Source organism: Antedon mediterranea, chromosome 10 (assembly GCF_964355755.1).
Source record: "Antedon mediterranea chromosome 10, ecAntMedi1.1, whole genome shotgun sequence".
NCBI classification, from domain to species: domain Eukaryota; kingdom Metazoa; phylum Echinodermata; class Crinoidea; order Comatulida; family Antedonidae; genus Antedon; species Antedon mediterranea.
Window position 1 is genome coordinate 3,972,588 of NC_092679.1, and position 19,620 is coordinate 3,992,207.

At 31.8% G+C, this 19,620-nt stretch overlaps 1 protein-coding gene across 1 annotated transcript; it reads right to left on the reverse strand.

The window, feature by feature from the left end:
* Positions 1-1,303: 1,303 nt before the first annotated feature.
* LOC140060272 (apoptosis-resistant E3 ubiquitin protein ligase 1-like) lies at positions 1,304-17,007 on the reverse strand. The gene is made up of 18 exons (XM_072106412.1): positions 16,699-17,007; positions 16,124-16,292; positions 15,169-15,389; positions 14,468-14,634; positions 13,325-13,553; positions 12,824-12,993; positions 12,159-12,330; positions 11,419-11,630; positions 10,782-10,914; positions 10,211-10,332; positions 9,383-9,458; positions 9,170-9,279; positions 8,300-8,482; positions 7,589-7,717; positions 7,103-7,232; positions 6,086-6,234; positions 5,172-5,347; positions 1,304-4,728 (listed from the first exon to the last, which is right to left on the reverse strand). The coding sequence occupies exons 1-18, from the start codon at positions 16,877-16,879 to the stop codon at positions 4,626-4,628; spliced, it is 2,832 nt and encodes a 943-aa protein (XP_071962513.1). The 5' UTR covers positions 16,880-17,007; the 3' UTR covers positions 1,304-4,625.
* Positions 17,008-19,620: the final 2,613 nt, after the last annotated feature.

Consider the following 19,620-nt stretch of genomic DNA (forward strand, 5'->3'; position numbering starts at 1 on the left):
GATATTGGCGGAACCTTGCAGTATTTTGATTGGAAGAATTACATGACGATCACTTACCACCCAATTGAATTCAATTACTGATCCATCCATTTCTTCTGAAAATTTAAGAAAAAAAAACAATGTTTGAAACAGACAAACTGACTAAAAATAGAGCGTACCTCTAATTATTGTATTTGTCCACGAGTGAAAATTTTTTTGTTAAACTTATGGTTATAATGCAGTGCCTCAAAAGTGGCAAACTCTTTATTAAGCTTATTACTAAATTAAATTATAGGCCTACAATATTTGATTTCATTATGATGACCTCAGTATAGATGTTAATTCGATAGTGTCATCCTCCCTACATAACGTTATCGCCAATAACATTATGATTTTTTAAATTAAAACTAACGGACACCAAGTTTAAACAGCTTTGATATTTGTTATGAAAACGTTTAAAAAATTGACCTATACTTAACTCTGTAAAAATATACACAGCTGGTAACTGTTGGCTTCCCATCCCTGGGATTGCTCTAACTATGGCAATCCCCTGCAGCTTCAAACAAACTTAAAGTTTAGCGCGGCTACAATTCGAAATCGGCAATTAATGAAACCTTATCTCAAGTTTAGTGCGGCGAATTCAACCATCACGTTCGGTAGAAGCGGCACGCGGGACTTAATAGACAGCAGTACTCGAAAATCATTAAGTTTGGTGCGCGACACGCATTTTGACTACAGTACTCTAAAACTATCAAGTTTGGTGCGCGGCACGCATTTTGACAGCAGTACTCGAAAACCATCAAGTTTGGTGCGCGGCACGCATTTTGACAGCAGTACTCGAAAACCATCAAGTTTGGTGCGCGGCACGCATTTTGACAGCAGTACTTGAAAACCATCAAGTTTGGTGCGCGGCACGCATTTTGACAGCAGTACTCGAAAACAATCAAGTTTGGTGCGCGGCACGCATTTTGACAGCAGTACTTGATGCGCAGCACTTTCTCGACGGTGGTATTCAATATATTTTCTCACATGCCATATCTTAACTGCATAATGTTATAATTATCAACACCTGGAATAATCATGTGTACATTCGGACAAATATACAATATATTTGATTTGAATATTAACAGGCAATAAAACAGGTCTACTGCAAAAACACAAACATCTGTATCACAACAAACAACATATGTTTACATTTCGTTTGTTTAAGAAAGAAAACTTATATTGTTAAAAACCAATGTACATTCTCGCCGGAAAATTATTATTTGTATTAACGGTGATGATGAATATCATTATGTCTCAGAAAATAGGCCTAACAATTACGGTAATCACGAACATTTTATTTTCAGTCAATCACAAATCTGTAAATTATACCATAATAAAACTGTTTTTGCTTTATAATATCAACATTTCTAATTATAACAATATCGATAGAAAAAACCGGAGGGTTCACTCTGTAATCGCTAAATATTGTTCTGGTGTGCACCATTCGCATATGCGGTTGCCTTGGCAGGACATTTTGTTGCATCGATTATAAAAATGAAATAAAATTACTGGCATTGAATTGTTAAATGAATACAAAAAAATTCCACCTGCAGTGTATTAATACAACAAACATTTAAAAAAAATAATTCCGTGATTAAATTTTTAATAATGTATGGAAGGTTGTTATAGCAAAAAACAAACAACAATTTATAGGCCTAGTGTTCGCTTGATGTGACTTTTGTCTTGTCTGATTTTTGTCTGGATATTATTATGATTACATTCACAACCTTTTAGTTTAAAGAAAACCAGACTCAATATAAAAAGCACTAAACAACGCAGTTTACTGATGATACACGTAGACATGGAGGTAGGTCTATAATACATCCATGGATATACAGACAATACAGCATTAGTACTGAGGAAATTTTTAAAATGTACATTAAAAATAGATATACAGTACAACAAATTACAGTCACAAATAAATAACCAAATATATAATTTCATATCAATACAATTAGTCAACAACATTTACAATATAGGCTTGAAGTTACCATTAGTAATACAGTTACTGAATTGACAGTGTCCGAAATTGATAAGTTTAATAAAATCATAACACCGAGAGGGCTACACAATAGAACATAGAATATTATAAGCACCTACTCATAGGATCTTTTAGGATTTTAGAGCTTTGATACACAAGAATATACGCAGTGCGCGTATCGACGATATCTACGCGTGCTACATTCGTGATGATATCTTTACGCGACAACCGCATCACAGAGCGCAAAAACTACCGTAATATTAATTGGGCCTTATATATCGACCTTTTGAAATCATCTGTAAATTTAACATTTCACTTGAAAGTTAAAAACATACAATACAATAAGTGCACCCCAAAAACATGACTTCATGAAACTTAGTAGGCCCACTGGGTCTGTCGAAAAATGTACTAATTTAATTGCAATTGCCCAAAACAGTTATTGATGTATAATATTGTAGCGTGATGATTAAATTAATATAGATTTGTACGTAAGTATTTTAATCTCATTTAATGTTTAATATAATAACATATTCCATTGCACTCGTGTAATTAAATCAAAATGGGGTAATTTCGTTTGTTAAATTATTTGCAGGGAAAAACATTCCACGTGAAATGTTTAATAGAATAGAAGTTTCACATTCTATTTAAATTGAAATGTTTAATGTAAAACAACCAATAATGTTAATTATTCATGCAGACAAATAAAGTTTCACATTCCATTTAAATTGAAATGTTTAATGTAAAACAACCAATAATGTTAATTATTCATGCAGACAAATAAAGTTTCACATTTATTATGATTAACTTTAATATTAGGAGTTTCTTTCTCGCCATTACAACACGTTTTGTGAGTTGTTTAATTGTAGGATTGAACGCATTTTATTATTCAATGAAAAAAGAATCACCCAAAAAAATAGCATTTTAGCAGATCTCAGCGGCGCATTCCCTTATTTCACACTCTATACCACTCCAGCAAAACCCGTAAAATAAATAAAATGGTTTAGTTATGTACATAAATATAAGCAGACACATTAGAATTTATACTATTACTACTGTATTTACATCCATGAGGTATGATTAACCCATGGAGCTATAAATAGCTCCATAATTAACCCATACTAAAATGCAACAATAAAGCCTCTTGATACAGGAAGAATATCAGCAAGTTTTGTAGCATAAATAATTAGATAGTAAAGTTCTACCAAATGGTGGTACCATTGTCTTAGTATCAGGTTGAGCATATACTTATACTTTATAATTCATGCACAGGTACTAATAACCAAGGCACAAACCGCTTCATTTGCAATTCAAACCTCATGAAGAGAACAATCTACTGATTATTTTTCATATCATGAAGATGAAACAAAACTCTTATATTAAATACTGCATTAAACAACTGCTCCATGTATAAACTTAAGGCATCAACTGATTTTAAATACAAGTCTTTATAATCTTTTAAAATAGTGGTATGAATACTACATTAAATAGAAGGTTAGTTTGTACGAATTTAAGAGTGTATCAAGGTATATTCATTGAATATTATTTTAAATACATTAAATATCAGCTTACAAAAGGAATGTACGACTTTCAGATTAAAGTTAAGAAAGGGTGTTCATAAATTGCACACAACATTGGACATATCTACTGTATAAACAGTCCTAAACTACTACTGTATAACAAATAAAAATGTTCAATACCATACAAATGACAAAATTGTCCCACTGATGTCAGAAAGATGAATATAGAAAGGGACATGTTCCATTGATGTCACATTGGTGATAGAAGTGACATGTCCCATTGATGACAGAAGTGACATGTCCCATTGATGACAGAAGTGACATGTTCCATTGATGACAGAAGTGATATTTTCCATTGATGACAGAAGTGACATGTTCCATTGACGACAGAAGTGACATGTTCCATTGATGACAGAAGTGACATGTTCCATTGATGACAGAAGTGATATTTTCCATTAATGACAGTGACATGTCTTACTGACCGACAGAAGGTACACGTCTTACCGATGACAGAAGGGACATAACCCATTAAATGACATGTAACATTCACGACAAAAGGGATATTAAAACACCCAGAGTGTACGTACAAGTGATTCAAACGCACACTGATCAATAGAAGACATTGTAACCTGATTAGGCCTAGTTGGCACAGAGCACACTACTCCCACAAAAATATTAATACAATATATTTTTTCAGTTGAGAGTGCAAGAGTAGATATAATAATAATAATAATAATATTGTAAAATATGTTACCTCAACACAATGTCGTATAACTTATTTAAACATAAAGATTGCATTTCATGTTTATATGTAGTGTAATGAGCATTATGTATAAAGTGGGGTGAGAATATAACCTGTTGTGTACCTATTCACCTCAGTGAAAATGCAGCAAAGAGGCATATCATCACTAATCTTCCAATCAAAATGGTATTGGTAAGATCTGTGTTGTTTTTATAAACATTTTGTTAATAAATTCCTTACCAATATCCTATAAAATCCTTCATAAAAATACAACTGAGACGATTTTAAAAATTACTTGTAATATAAAGGATAGATTCTGTTTTGAATAATCGATTCCACCGTGTCGTTTTTCTTCATACCATCAAACCAAGCTAAACCCAGCTGACCCTTCATTGATGGCAATCACTAACGACCTCTGGAGTTTCTCGATGGTGTCATAGGTAGGTAGGCAAAGTTGGTTGAAGCTGCAAATATAATTTTAAAATAGTTTTTACAAAAGAATATTGAATCCTATCAAATAAAAGGTTTTGTGTGAGCTGTTTGTTAAATTGTGTGAAAAATAAAAAAAATCATTTCTTTACAACTTTTTTGCATTGTTAAAAAATATGGACATTTGTCTATCAATTATTTGAGAGATACAGAGAGTTTGCAAGTCATACATAATTGTACTGGGAACATTAACAGTACATTTAAAAATCATACCATATTGCATTCAATATGGCAGTAAAACTGGCAGCATTAGTTGTGCTTTCATGTTTGTTCGTTATAAAAATATTTGCTATTTACGCATCTATACACATATATCAAAATGAATACATTTGAAAACCACCCCGGATTGGGTGGGTAGTGGGTAGTTGCTATGGAGTGGATATCTTTGCAATTATAATATATATTCAATATTCCTCACCATGTATGAGCAGTGGGTAATGTATTATGAGCTGGCACTGCAACAATTTGGAAATTTGGTTTCAACTGTGAGAAGCCTCCAGATGAAAGCTGAGCACATCCAGTTGTAAATTGCAGCAAACGGGACATCTCTTCTTGAGTGAAACCACTGACAACCGTCCAAAACCAATCTAATGTCTAAAAAAAATATTTGTTGTACATTCAAAATAGTTATATAACTATATAACTATTATATTATAGGCAACGTCTTATATAATTCAAGGTGCTCTCCAGGTGGAATGCCATCTTGAGATGAGTAGTAGTAATTACTACAGTTTTTGTTTATTTGTAATTAATTTATATGCAATTTTACTTTCTATGGACCAGAGATTCCAAAATAAAAGATCGAATAAATGAATAACTGTAAAAAAAAATAAATATATCCAACTGTATTTTAACATAAATAGATTATTATTAGATTACGAATTACAGGTAATCTACCCTATTGTTGATTAAACCTTAAACCAGTTACAGCAATTCATTCATTTACAATGAATTGAAATAAACTAGGTTAATAGGTTAAAAACAAGACACTTGACCTTTACACAGAAACATGTAAGGATGTAACAATAGTTCATGCCTTGAACTAGTTATGTCAAAGAATAAAATATTTACACTCTAGTTAGGCTATTAGTTGAAAAGCGTGTATTTTTTGTTGTCTTTTTAGGACAAATAGTAATTACTATTTGTAAAATAATGTCACTAAAAATGACGTCATTTTACAAGTACATACTGTAGTTTTTACTATTTTTGATATTTAGTGTTACAACACCTCTAAATAGTAGGTTATATAACCGAGTATAGTATAATGGTTTGCCCATAGTTTAACCAGATAATAGGAAAATCGCAAGACACAGTGTATCTATATCTCATTACCTTGCTTCCATCAGGTCCATTCCAACCTGCTGCTATGTGATGGCTTCTCAAGTCAGCAATGTCAAAAGAAGATGTTCCGCACATGAGCAGTTCAAGCTCGTTCTCATCAAACATACTCAATAGGGAATCAGGAATAAGGTCATTCAAACCTGAAAAATAGAGTTTCAATTTACACAAATCAAACAAAAGTCATGCTGTACAGTGGCTGAAGCGTGTTTTCCAGTTAACGTTAAGTTGCTTTAAATTGACCAGTTAACGTTAAGTTGCTTTGAATTGACCAGTTAACGTTAAGTTGCTTTAAATTGACCAGATTCAATGCTTCTACAGGATAAGAAGGCAAAAATCAATGTTAAAAAGTAAGTAAGTTATAAATTATAATACAAAAACAATTTATTATTGATTATTAATTACTCAAACTCTTAAAATAAATGCATTGAAAATGGATGATTTTCATTTTTCTCCTTTTTCAATAATAATGGCAGTTTGTTATAGTGCCTACTATCCACTATATTAAGCCTTTCAGATCATTATTTACTTTAACCTTTTAGCCCTTAGCAAATAAGGAATGCTTGTCAGTTTCAGCAAAAAATAGTTTGAATAAAGAAATAAGTGTGGAAACAGGAAAGTATTAGTTATTTTACAAGGTATATATATATAATGGATTTCTATAAATACTTTGAATGATTGTTATTTCTAGGAAAAGTTAGGTAGTTTATCACAGCCTTTCCTGTGCCTACTGAATGTTATATATTGTGGTAGGAAGAGTAAAGACTATGGCACTCAATTAAAATGGTTAAAGATATAATTGTCCTTGAGCTTGTCCTTTTTAGATTTTTTGTTCACACACAATAGTTATTCATTTTGACAAAATATTTCATACAATTTACCAAATAAAGTAAAGCTCATCGTCTTAAAATCAATGTCTTTTTTATAAGCAAAATAGAGAGTTTCTAATTTTGGTTTTGGTGAATTTGAATAATACATTTTGTCAAATGAAAGGACTATAAAATAGAGTACCTTTAGTAAATGCTTCCAGCTCCCCTTCAACACATTTACTTAGTTTGTGCTCAGCTAAGCAATTCAAATACTGTATCTTGTTGCTTTCAGTAACAGGGATACCAGCCCCATCTGCTTTTAACTCAACAACCTATATATTATAGTAAATTAAATAATAATAAATTAAATATTTTTAAAATATTGTTCATGTAAACATGATCAATTTGTGATAAATTGTGTAATTTAAAGAGTAGCATATGAGTTTATACAGTTAATAATAATGGCTGTACAGTATATTTAATTTATAACATAAAAAACTTAAATTCTAAAAAATGTTTCTTTTTTGATAGATTAGTTTGTTTCTCTGCATTTATATATCTAAAATGTCAAATATTTTTTTTCGATGTGGAACATGAAATATTTATCCAAAAAATTTATTAGAAATTGTCATGAATACTAGATGTAATAGATCTTTGACAAAACATTTAAAATGAATGATTTATCTACCTTATCTACTTGCCCATGATCGTTATAGATCTCTTCTGAAAAGGTCAAACCAAGGTCGGCATCTATCTTATTATCTAATATATACTTGCCCTTAGACATGAACAATTCTGGATCATCTGTTTCAAAGTACTGTTAAAAAAACAAATTGAAATACATAGTATTATATAACTTCATTTTAAGCTCTGTCTACACTATCAAAATAGTATAAACCAAATATGGTAGTGATATGACATCATCATGTTCATATATGGGCACATCAACATTTTTGTCACATAATGTTTAATAGTGTACACAAGGCTAAACAATATTCATTCTGTTAAAAAAAACTGTTTGGTCAAAGATGTGCAAATTTGAGACAAGATGTAGTCTGTGTTTTTTGTTTTTATTTATATCAGTTGTTTGCCTTCATGGACTTCCTTGGTAGGTACAAGTAAACAAGTCCATACAGTACAATGCTAGTGACAACAAGGTCAAAATCATTTGAATAAAAAATCTTCAACAAAATATCTAAAGCCTTGTCTACACTATCAAACTTGATGTGACAAAAAAATGTGTTGTGCTCATATATGGACATGATGATGTCATATCAATACCATAATTGGGCAAATCACTACTATATTTGGGCACATCACACTTTTTTGTCAAACTAGTTTAATAGTGTAGACAGAGCTTTATACATTATAAATCAAATAAAAAAAATCATCATCATACCTTATACGTTACTCGTAAGCCAATAAGTTGTGCGAGAAACGACCGTGAGAAGCGTGCACGGACTAGTTGAGTATAGGAAGGTCCTAATGATGATTCGTACAGACACTTCCCAACTATCTTGCCAGCAAATTCATAATACTTTAACTTAGACAGATGCTGTGGCCTATCTGCATTCGGATGAACCTATTATGGAAATACTTAATGTCACTCAATCAGACAGTAACAAGAAAACATTTTATTTTTTAACTATAGTATTTTAAAAAAAACAATACCATCTACCAATAATGAACACTTTTGGCCTAATTCTGGTAGTTCGAATGTGTATTTAATTAGGAAATAGGTTTGAGACATTTCAGACCTAAAAAAGTTTGAATTTAAAGGAGTTTTCGTTCCAGTATTGTGTCGGTAGAATCAACTTTATTGTGACCTTCCTACAGACTATGCTTTAATAAAGCATAATCTACCAAAACCTCTTCATCGTCGCAAGTTCCACAATCAACAAATTGATTATTACAGAACTAGGAGACATACTAGACGGCCTACTAAAGTAGTGGCTGTGTTGACAGTGACTGTGTGTATTAGTACAGAGTAACCCCCTACTTGTCTCGAAAGATGTACTAGGTTCTTTAAAGTGAACATGAGCATTTTGTGTACACGGGACCTACGATTAATTATAGATTTTATCCGAAAAGACTCTTTTTACCACCAGAACCATGGAGCGAGTGAGGCTCGAACCCTTGCCGATATTATGACTACATTTTACGGCTCCACTGTCTTAACCACTCGCCCATGTGTTGCACACTGTAAGTGTGTATTTAATGATCTGCTGTTTATTAGAAACAGTACAATTTGTACAAGGGCTATCCTTACCAATCCTTGTGCGTCGTCTTTAAAACTTTTGAAGAGTTCATTCTCTGATTTGAATAGACTGTCACACACAATACCAAACCATTCACGAGATAAGCCACCCCAATCCAAACCTTAAATTAAAAAATAAAACATTACATATTGTTTAAATTCTTGCCGAAATTGGGATTTCATTGAAATATAATATATTATAAAATCAATCAAAAGTATTTTTACCTTCTTCTCCAAGGAATTTGATTTCAAATTTCTTGCACCAGTCTGATGTAGTAAAGGATTTAGTTGCTTTCATAGACTATAAAAAAAGATATAATGTAGTTATACATTGAGGGAAGACATACAGCACAAGTCCATAATAGGCTAGGATTGTTACAGAAAGGACACTTCCATAAATTAGGTACAGTTTGAGTCATGTAATTAATACACAGCATACTGTACAATAATTAGAGTGAGTCAGACAATATGGAAGTTACTAACAATTTTGAGGTTGATTATTGTAAAGCTTGGTTCCCACTAGGACTCAAGACAATGATGATACTTTAAAAAAATTATTAAAAACACATTTATTCATTATGGAATATGGAAATCATGAAGTTTTCCAAAGTTTTTTAGAATTGTTTAGTATACTTTTTCCTGGCCAGCATTATCTTTGGGGTGCCTCTGTCTTGGTTGTTGTCTCTGAGCACCTGGTCGTCTGTGGCAAGGCAAATGTGTATCCTGCTCCTTTGTTTGGTCACCTAGGTAGGGGTCCAGGACCGCGACAGAACGAGAACAGATGGGGACCCTCCAAAGAAATTGCATTTTATTTGTCAGGCATTTGTATGATTTGTTTTTTATTTTTTAAATGCACCTTGAGCACTCTTGAGTGGTATGTGCGCTATAAAAATCTTATTATTATTATTATGTAAGGACAACATAAGTGTTTTGACCAATCTTAAATTAATGGACCATCCAAATTGTCGCTTGTGATTGGTCAACTCACTTGCGTTGCATGTACGTCCTTTGTTGTTACTTAACCAAGTAAGCCTTTTATGCTAGTATACATACACTTTCAAGTATTGAGTATCTGTCAATATTCAGGTGGATAATGGTACGAGAGTTCCGCTTGTGTTTATTACTAACTTCCTGATAAAAATATTCTTGCTTTGTTTTAAATGTTTCCGAACCACCTAAAAAGATAAGAAAAGATAGTTTATTGTACAGTTTAAGTGTTCTGAATGCGTTTTTAATGGTAAAAACAAATGTGGACCTTTGGAACTCAAAGAAAGTCTTGGTTTGGGAGGGAGAGTTTTCAGAGAGTCTGGTATTGGCAGAGTTGAATTAATCATACTTGATTTCGAAGCCACATATTTCAAGACATTTTTACTAAAATTGGACATACTGTAGATATCATATAACTGGTTGAAACGAGGCAAGCAACAGATTAAAGCGAGATAAATTGAGTAGTTAATTTGAAGAGAATAGACCAAGAGGGCGCCAACTAACTTTTAGTATGTAACACGTTGTATACTAACTAAACTACTTATTTTGAAATTTGAAGGGTACTTGTAAATCTGTGAAATATAATAATAATAATACGCATAATATAGTATTTTAAACAAAAAATGAATAAGCATACCAATATTCTTGAGTAGAAATTTTGTATACGTAGCAGCTAGTATATCACGATTCTCACATGCTAGTGTGACTGGGTCTTGTCCACTGTCATCTATAGTAAATTCAGGACTATCACCGTTCCCGTGAAAATAAAACTGAAATATTTAAAAATTATTTTTAAATCAATCATGGTAAATAATTAGAACAAATCTTTCTTCTGAATTTGTAATGAATTCATTCATTCATTCATCAGTGGAAAATTATTATTTCCATTTATATTCATTTGCATATAAAATAAACATAGAAATTATGTTTGAGATGAGAAATGATTAAATATTTTACTCTGATTGGAAAAATTACTTAAGTAATGTGTAGAATATTCAAGCAAATTTGTTTTTTATTTGCAATTTTCTGATGCCTGTTCTGTAAATATTGTTTTAAAATTTAGTAATATGATGCAATATGAAACACAAGGATAATAAATACAGAGGTTTAAGCTTGGTTCCCACAAAGACGCAACACAAGCAAGTTGACCAATGACAAGCGACAATCGAATAATCGATTGATTGTGATTGGCCAAATCCCTTATGTTGCGTTACTTTGTGTTTCTAGTGGGAACCAAGCATTAGACAACTGTAATCAAATTCGAATTAAGTTACCTTAGTTGACGGGCAGACTCTAAACGTATGTAAACGCTTTGGGATAATCCTCAGATAGAATTCTTTGATTGTAAGTTGCTTTGGTGAGATGTAGCAAAAGACTTTCTTTGGTTTACGAAGTTTTTCGCTGTTGGCTTCTAAAAGCCGAGCCTCGTAATAACTGTCCATATTCTTCTTGCTAACCGTTTTATTGACCTGTGCCATGGCGTCCTCTAAAAAAAGAAAATGACAAAAATGCTACAAAAATGATCATAGTGGAATATAAGTTTCAAATATGTAATCTCCTGTGGTTGTATTAAGGCGCAGGTGTAAAAAGGTCCTTAATGATATACTGTACAATCTACAGAAATCTCACAAGTAAATTATCCTGGGCTACCTAGTATCAAATGGCGACGTAACTTGTTACAATAGGAACGCTGATTATTTTCTGCAGATAAAGACTTGGCTTCATCTATTAATATGTTGATACTTCATTAGTAAATTGTTGTATAATAGCTTTAACATTTTTCATCAACGAATCCTAATAAACAAAATTTAGTTGGGTATGTCTACAGTAGAGTAACGATCAGAGAGGTTTACCTTTAAAGCTCTAAGAGCTTATTGGGTTACCCTCTTTCTCTTATCCTGTCATTTGTATATACCTGTATTTGTATTATTGTATTTGATGAATGAGCAACAAAAACAACATTCAAGGAATAAGCTGATTTAATTTTGAAGTGAGCCCTCCCAAATCTCGTTACCTGTTAATACTATGATGTTGAATTCTCCATTGGCAAACTGCTGATCCTTGTAGCTTGCTACAGCCTTGAAACAGCCTGGCTGGTAAAGCTTGATGAATAGAGAGATGAGGTTGTCATCTTGCACAGTCACATCCCACAATGGATTGTCTATTTCTGATGGGCTAGAATCAAGCTTTGGAAAATAAGAAATAAGATGAAATAATTTAAAAAAATTTAACTGTTTATGTAGAGCAACTTATTCTCAATAAAAACATCTTTAATGTAGCTGATAATCCTCCAAATGAATATATAATCCCAGCATCCAATATAAGACCACCTACAAACTTGTAGTACAATAATAATAAAAGTAATAGCTATATACGTTTGGTAAAAGGTTACTTTATTTTGTTGTATTAATTTGTAATGTACCTGAGTAATGTAATTTATATTATTTTATAAATACTGGAAAAAAACAAATTGTAGTACAATCAAACCTTTGGGCCCCACAAAAGTGTCCCTTTAACAAAAAAAATAGGTGTTCCTTAAAGGTTGGAAATACTGTAGTATTCAAACATTATATACACATATTACACCTTGTTCATTTCACAGATTGTGTGGGCGTGTGTAATAACAGTGTTCTCTAAATAATCGTGTTCTATTGTATATCCATTTACCAAGAAACTTACAGTTGTAACTTTCATTGCATATTCTTTAATACTTTCTTTAGATATTCGTTCCTTGCACACGTTGCCATATTCATCACAGACTTCTAAATGTAAGGCATGCAGCTCATCTTGTCTAACTACTATGGTTGAACTATGGTTTACAAAGTTGCATTTTGCTGGCACTATGCAACCTACAACAAAACAAAAGTATTATAGATGTATTATTCCCCTGAATACATTTTTTTTGTTGAAATGCCATTTTAATGTCTTAACTTCACCAGATGCGCACAATGAATTAACTTGACATAACTCAGTCACTATGATACTGCATTACGGTTCAACCCCTTATTTGGGACCAGTGGTCTCTAAGGCCTCTATTTAGGGGACACTCTTATTAAGTTGAAACTTTCTTGGGTTTGGAAAGTTTTTGTTTATATGATTATACAGTTATGTAAAGAAGATATTTTTGTTAATGATGTAATGTTATAACATTTTAGGGGTGGTATCTAAAAGAAGACAAACCTGGTAAAAACTCTTTCTTGTATGGATTTTCTGAGATAGGTTTACTGTGTATTTTAACATAAAATTTATAAATCCCCGATCGTCTAGTAGTAAAAGACACCCTAACTGCATTATTTTGATCTTCACATTTTTCAATTTGACAAGGTACAGACTGGCTTCCAACATCGATACTTGCCAATACCTCATCAGCTGAGCTAATTTCAAAAACTGAACCCCATCCATGGAAAAACTAAAACAGAAACAAATTATGTCAAAAAATAGCAAGCAGCTATTTCACATGATCTAAGCATTAATTACTTGCAAGTGGGGTGATTTAGCTGTTTTAAATGTTAATGTAAATTGACATGTAATTAAGCATAGCTGCAAGGTAGGTTTTTAATAAAAGAAATTTAAATATCAACAGTTAAATGTTGTTCTGCAATTCATCAAATGTAGGGATTGTATTGATTACCAGTTCACGATTTTAAAATCAATGCAAGATAATTCACATATTCATTCCTCAGTTTATGATTTGTACACCTTCAGTCAATCAATCAAATAAACCTAAATATTTGTCTTCCACTATCAAACTACTGTAGTTTGACAAAAAAAAGTGTGATGTGCCCAAATATGGTAATGATGTGCTCAAATATGGCAGTAACATGACATCATCATATCTGTATATGGGCACATCATACTTTTTGTCACATAAAGTTTGATAGTGTAGACAAAGCTTTATACAATTATTACTCTTTTTTTCAAATTCAAGAAGCAATTAACAAATTTTATATATTTTTTAAAAGAAATCCAAGTCGACCTTAATGTGAGGAAGCCATTAAAGCTATGTTTAGCCTGAACCCGAATTCGGTGGTGGCCTCAGAAAGCTCCTGGCAATGCTACACTATCAAACTAGTTTGACAAATATGGTAGTGATATGCCCAAATATGGTACTGATATGACATCGTGTCCATATATGGGCACATCACATTTTTTTGTCACTGTACAGTTTGATAGTGTAGACAGAGCTTTAAACATCACCCACTTTTACAATTTTATTTTTATTATTTTATTAAGCCACCACATTGGAAACAGGGCTTAGTGTGAACACACCTTTAAGGTATATTCAGTCTTATTTTAGTTTATAGTAACAAAAATTAAGCTTACCTCAACTTTAAAGTTTTCCATTCTTCCAACAATTTGATTATCTTCCCAACCCCATGTTATTTTGGATTTGTAAGGATCAAGAAAATTCCTTTTATCCCATAAATTGTTGATATTACGGTTTCCCAAGAGCAGATATGAGACGACAAATATCATCAACAAAGCAATTACTGTAAACAAACAAATTTGATTTTTAATTACTGTAGTTTTTTTATGGTTTAAAAAAAGATAATTGCTTCACATTAAAAGACAATTAACAGGCCTGGTCTTTTAAGGTGAGCGAGTGCAATCACTCACCTAACACACTCCTAAAATGGCCTTGAGGAGTTGTGATTTACAACACGCTTAAATTTGGTAAAACCAAAATACAAACAGCCCCTCTGAATGTATTAAGGAGTGCAATTTGTAGCACACCTATAATTTTCAAATGACAAGGCCTGTTTAACTAGTACAGTAGTACGGTCATTTTTATTGCGGTTGTGAAAATTTAAAACACTAAATAGTACAACAAAGCCACTACCTTTTTGGGTGTAAAATAACATTTAAGGAATGACATTTGGGTTATATAATCATAAAGCTCTGTCTACACTATCAATATATGGACATGTCATATTTAGGCATATCACTACCATATTTGGGCACATCACACACTAGTTTGATAGTGTAGAAATAGCTTTAGTATGGTGAATCAGTTTAATACTTACAATAAAAAAATGACCCTTCATTTTCATCCACTTGTTTATCTTGAACTATTAGCTTTTTCCATATGTTGACATCTTTATTTTCTTCCTTTAAAACCAATTGTATTCGTTTTGCCTCATTTTTAAGTACATTAAAATCTTCAGGTGAAATCCGCAGATCAATGGCTGACGAAACCGCTATTAAACGTAATTGTTCAATGTTCCAATAGCCTTTGGATGCCAGACTGCATAAAATATATGAATACTTATATTAATATTAATTGATGTTACAAAAAAGTGTGATGTGCCCATATATGGACATGATGATGTCATATCACTACCATATTTGGGCATCACTACCATGTTTGGGCACATCACACTTTTTTGTTAAATTAGTTTGTGTAAACAGACCTTTAGTAATATCAAATTATAGATTGCCTAACAAAAATACAGCATTTGTAATTCAAATTTTAGTTCCAAGTTAGTAAAGAGTTCATTATATATTAGATGAGATACAATGATGAGACAATTATGAAAATGTCCTACTTTACAGATATGGAAATTGAGCATAAAGATATCACAATAAATTATGTTAAATCTTATTACTGTGGAACATCGTGCAATAATAATACTGTATTATAGACTTTATAGTACTGTAGATTTTTATTAAATAATTATTTAAAACAATTTTAATAATTCCTCAATGCTATTTTATAATTCAAAAGGAAAATTACTAAAAAAATTTCCTGAGAAAACTGTTCCATAAAACGCATCTCACCATATCTCTATTCCTGTTGTACTACTGTGAGATTAGGCCTATAAAATACTCAGTCATTCTATACTACTAATATTAATAATACTTTAAAGGCATGAAGAGAGAATGCTAAACCGCCTGAAGCAATTACACAGTACTAGTATGCTGAAAATATATATAATAAAGATAAACAATTGTCATTTGAATCAATGTGATATACTGTACCTATGAAAACAATGTTTGAGACCAATGCCTTCAAGCCATTGCAGAAGATATGGTATGTTCTGTAGATGAGCTATTCCTTCTTTTACTTGTGTTTGTTCTTCAAGAAACAAATCTGTAAAAGCTCTATGTGTCAGGTCAACTTCTCCGCAGTCCTCAAATGACCTACATCCTAAATATTCGTAACAAAAAAATCATTATGCGTTATTTTACATTATACATTTTCTCATTTAACCAAGGCATAACTATTTTTGGATGGCTGGAAATAATAAATCCTACTATAAACTTAGAGTAGGCCTAACAACATTATTAGCCATATAGCCAGCTTAGTTAGGCTAACTAGTAACTAATGTCTCTTCAACATTCATCATGCTGCTGCGTTTAAATGTAGCCTACCCGAAAAATGTAGGTCTAGGCCTACGCCTATTCTATTGACATTTCATTATTATTATTGTTTGTTTAATAAATGTTGGGAATTTATTATAAATTGATTGTGCTAATTTGCACAATATATACTGTGTGTTTAAAAAATATATATGTAAATTGATCAATTGATGAAAAATCAGAAGCAAACTCACCAACTGCATGAAACACATGCTCGTAGGCCACTAGTTTCTGGTCGATAAGCCAGTTTCTAAATGACTTCTCGCCTTGTCCATCGGCTTCAGAGTTCACAAAAAAGGGTGCTAGGCTAAGCTGAAAGGTGATCAAAAAGAGGGCGGGGATGATAAAATGTTGTACGATTTTTCCTCTTGCCATTACACTACCTCATTCTTATCAAATATTGAAATGCGTTCGCCCAAAAATAATGGCAATATTATAAACCCAATAATTATTGGACCAAAACAAAGTTTATTACGCTGTAGGCCTAACCACCAAAGCTAAAGCCTGGGAGACAGAGAAAAATTGCCTTTCCACTCAAAACAACCCATGCATAAAAAATGTTATAGTGCCCTCTATAGTTTCAATTTTACAAAGTTTTTCTTTCACATCTCAAGTGGTAGGTCGTAGGCTAAGTACAGATTTATAACTATAATTAATTTGATAAAATTATACCAATACCTTATTATAATGATCCGGATGATGAGACCACCTAATCTAAAACTCAGTCACCTCATTAAGAAATATCAATTAATTCGACACAATAATAATAATATAATACAGAAATATAAACAAAATACATATTATAAACATTTAAAAGAAAATGCAATAGCAAAACTTTAAACTATTTACAATAACCAATAAACACTGCCCTCCATCATTTATTGATGCAAAAAGCAGTTTACAAAATTTTAATTGCAAGATACAGCTTTAAAATGATTTTTCTTTAAAAAATGCATTTATTACTTTAAACCAATAAAACAATTTGAAAATATAATGAATATACATAACTTAAAATCAAAAAGTCATATACAAAGTTTTATGAATAAATAAACATTATTATAAGATTCATAATCAAAACACATAGGTGAATATTTTTAGCAGGATATAAAGCAAAAAAATTAACAAATTAAATAGAAATAGAAGTAAGTAGACATAACACAACTTTTCATAATGTTCAAAGTTTATTTTGAATAGTCAGGTAGTGAACATACAAAATAATATTAAACTCAGTATTTAAATTGTTTGTTGTTTTGTTTTGGGTTTTTTGGTGTGATGTATTTTTAATGAAAAAAGACACAGAGACAAGTACATTTTATATATGTTCATATTTGTTTTGAATCTAGTGTAGAAAACCAAGGCTTATTACTGCAACACTGAAAAGATACAAAATGCAAAGAAACAGATTGAAAAATCTTTTTTTTTTCTGCTGCAAGATGCCATAAGAAACCATGGCAATTGCATAATCAAATGTAAATCATTGGAAGCTGGAGCTAAAGAAACATAAGCATTGAACAAAATATTCTTTTTTTTTTAAAGAAAACCAAAATGCAAACAGAAAACAGACCTCAACGCAAACCGAAAAACACACCAACTGACAAGATGCATGACATATCATGGCAGAAATATGTAATCAATGGAATATACCTGGGATTTCAGACAAACCAAATATGAATCAACCGGGCTTTATGAGTTTTTATCTACAGTACAAGCCTAGCAGCTAGTTACAGATCTTACTTGGTTTTTATGCTTGGATGCTTGAAGCCATGTCTTGCTGCGTTAGTAACCTACCTTTGTGTTTCCATTTCCTAAAAAAAAGTCTTCCAACAACACCAGTGTGCATGTTTAAGTGTTAGTAGCGAAAATCATTTTACAGTTAAATATGTCAACTACCAGGCAATGAAGAAATATTTTGACAATGTATGAAATGGTATTACAGTTGTGTATTCAACCATTTAGGAAATAATTATTTAACCCTGTACATGAAAATTATTAGGAGTGAAGCTGAAATAAAAAACATGCATAATAAAGTCTAAGGAAAATAAAACTATCAAAGACAGAGGTGATGGTACAGAAATTATGGCATCTGTTGGTCAACAGACACTGTGTGTGTAACACGTTGAAACATACTCCTATGAATGACGTCATTCACAAGCAAAGCTCAAGTGGCTGTGAGTTTGAGAACGTCATGCGCGCCACACGAAATGAAATGGAGGTTGTGGTACATCTATCTATTAGATCTAAAGTTATACTTTTATGGAAAACCTGATACTTTTATAAACTAAATCAAAATGATTTCAATTGAATAAAGATTATTCTAGGTCTAGAAACTGAAATTGTATAATAAGGCAAGATAAAAGACAAACAAATTCCACCACACCGAGATGATGTGAGCTTTAGGCCTACGACGACACGGAGGAAGAGATCTCACTCCCTGGTGAGAGAAATGAGCATGTTCATAGTTTCAATTTTATTTACAGTAGGCTTATCTGTTAATAATATTGATAAGCTATTAAATATCTATACAATTAATTAAATGTATACTTACATTGCCTGAATGTGACGTATGTTTGATTTATGTATATTTTTTAACAAATAAAACACCACCTACTTTATCTCATCTCTTGGCGCTCTGGCTTTCTTCTCTAACTTTTCTTAACTTAATATGCAAATTAGAAGAGGGAAATAGTTGTCGTTGATTGGCTCATTTGGTTGCTGAGCATTTTGAGAAGATTGAGCTTTCCGTTGATTGGCTATTTAGAGATTACTTTTCTATCCGGGCATTTTGAACCGTTTTGGTATCACACAACCGGCCATATAACATTAATACAGAATGTAGTTCTTTTCTTTGGAGCTCAATGGCGTAGTCATTTTTTTAAACTGACAGCTATCATTGTGTGTCGTCCTCGTACATAATTATTTTTTTTTGGCTGTAATGAATATGTCTCAATAACAACTAACTAGCTTTCTGTATATTTTGTATACATTTATAGATTAATAATAAATTGTAAATATAAAATAATTATATATAGCTTTTAAAATTGGTATAATAAATCAGTAACTATAGGCCTACAAAATAACGTATTAGGTGTTTTCCTTTTCTTTCATTATGGCTGAGA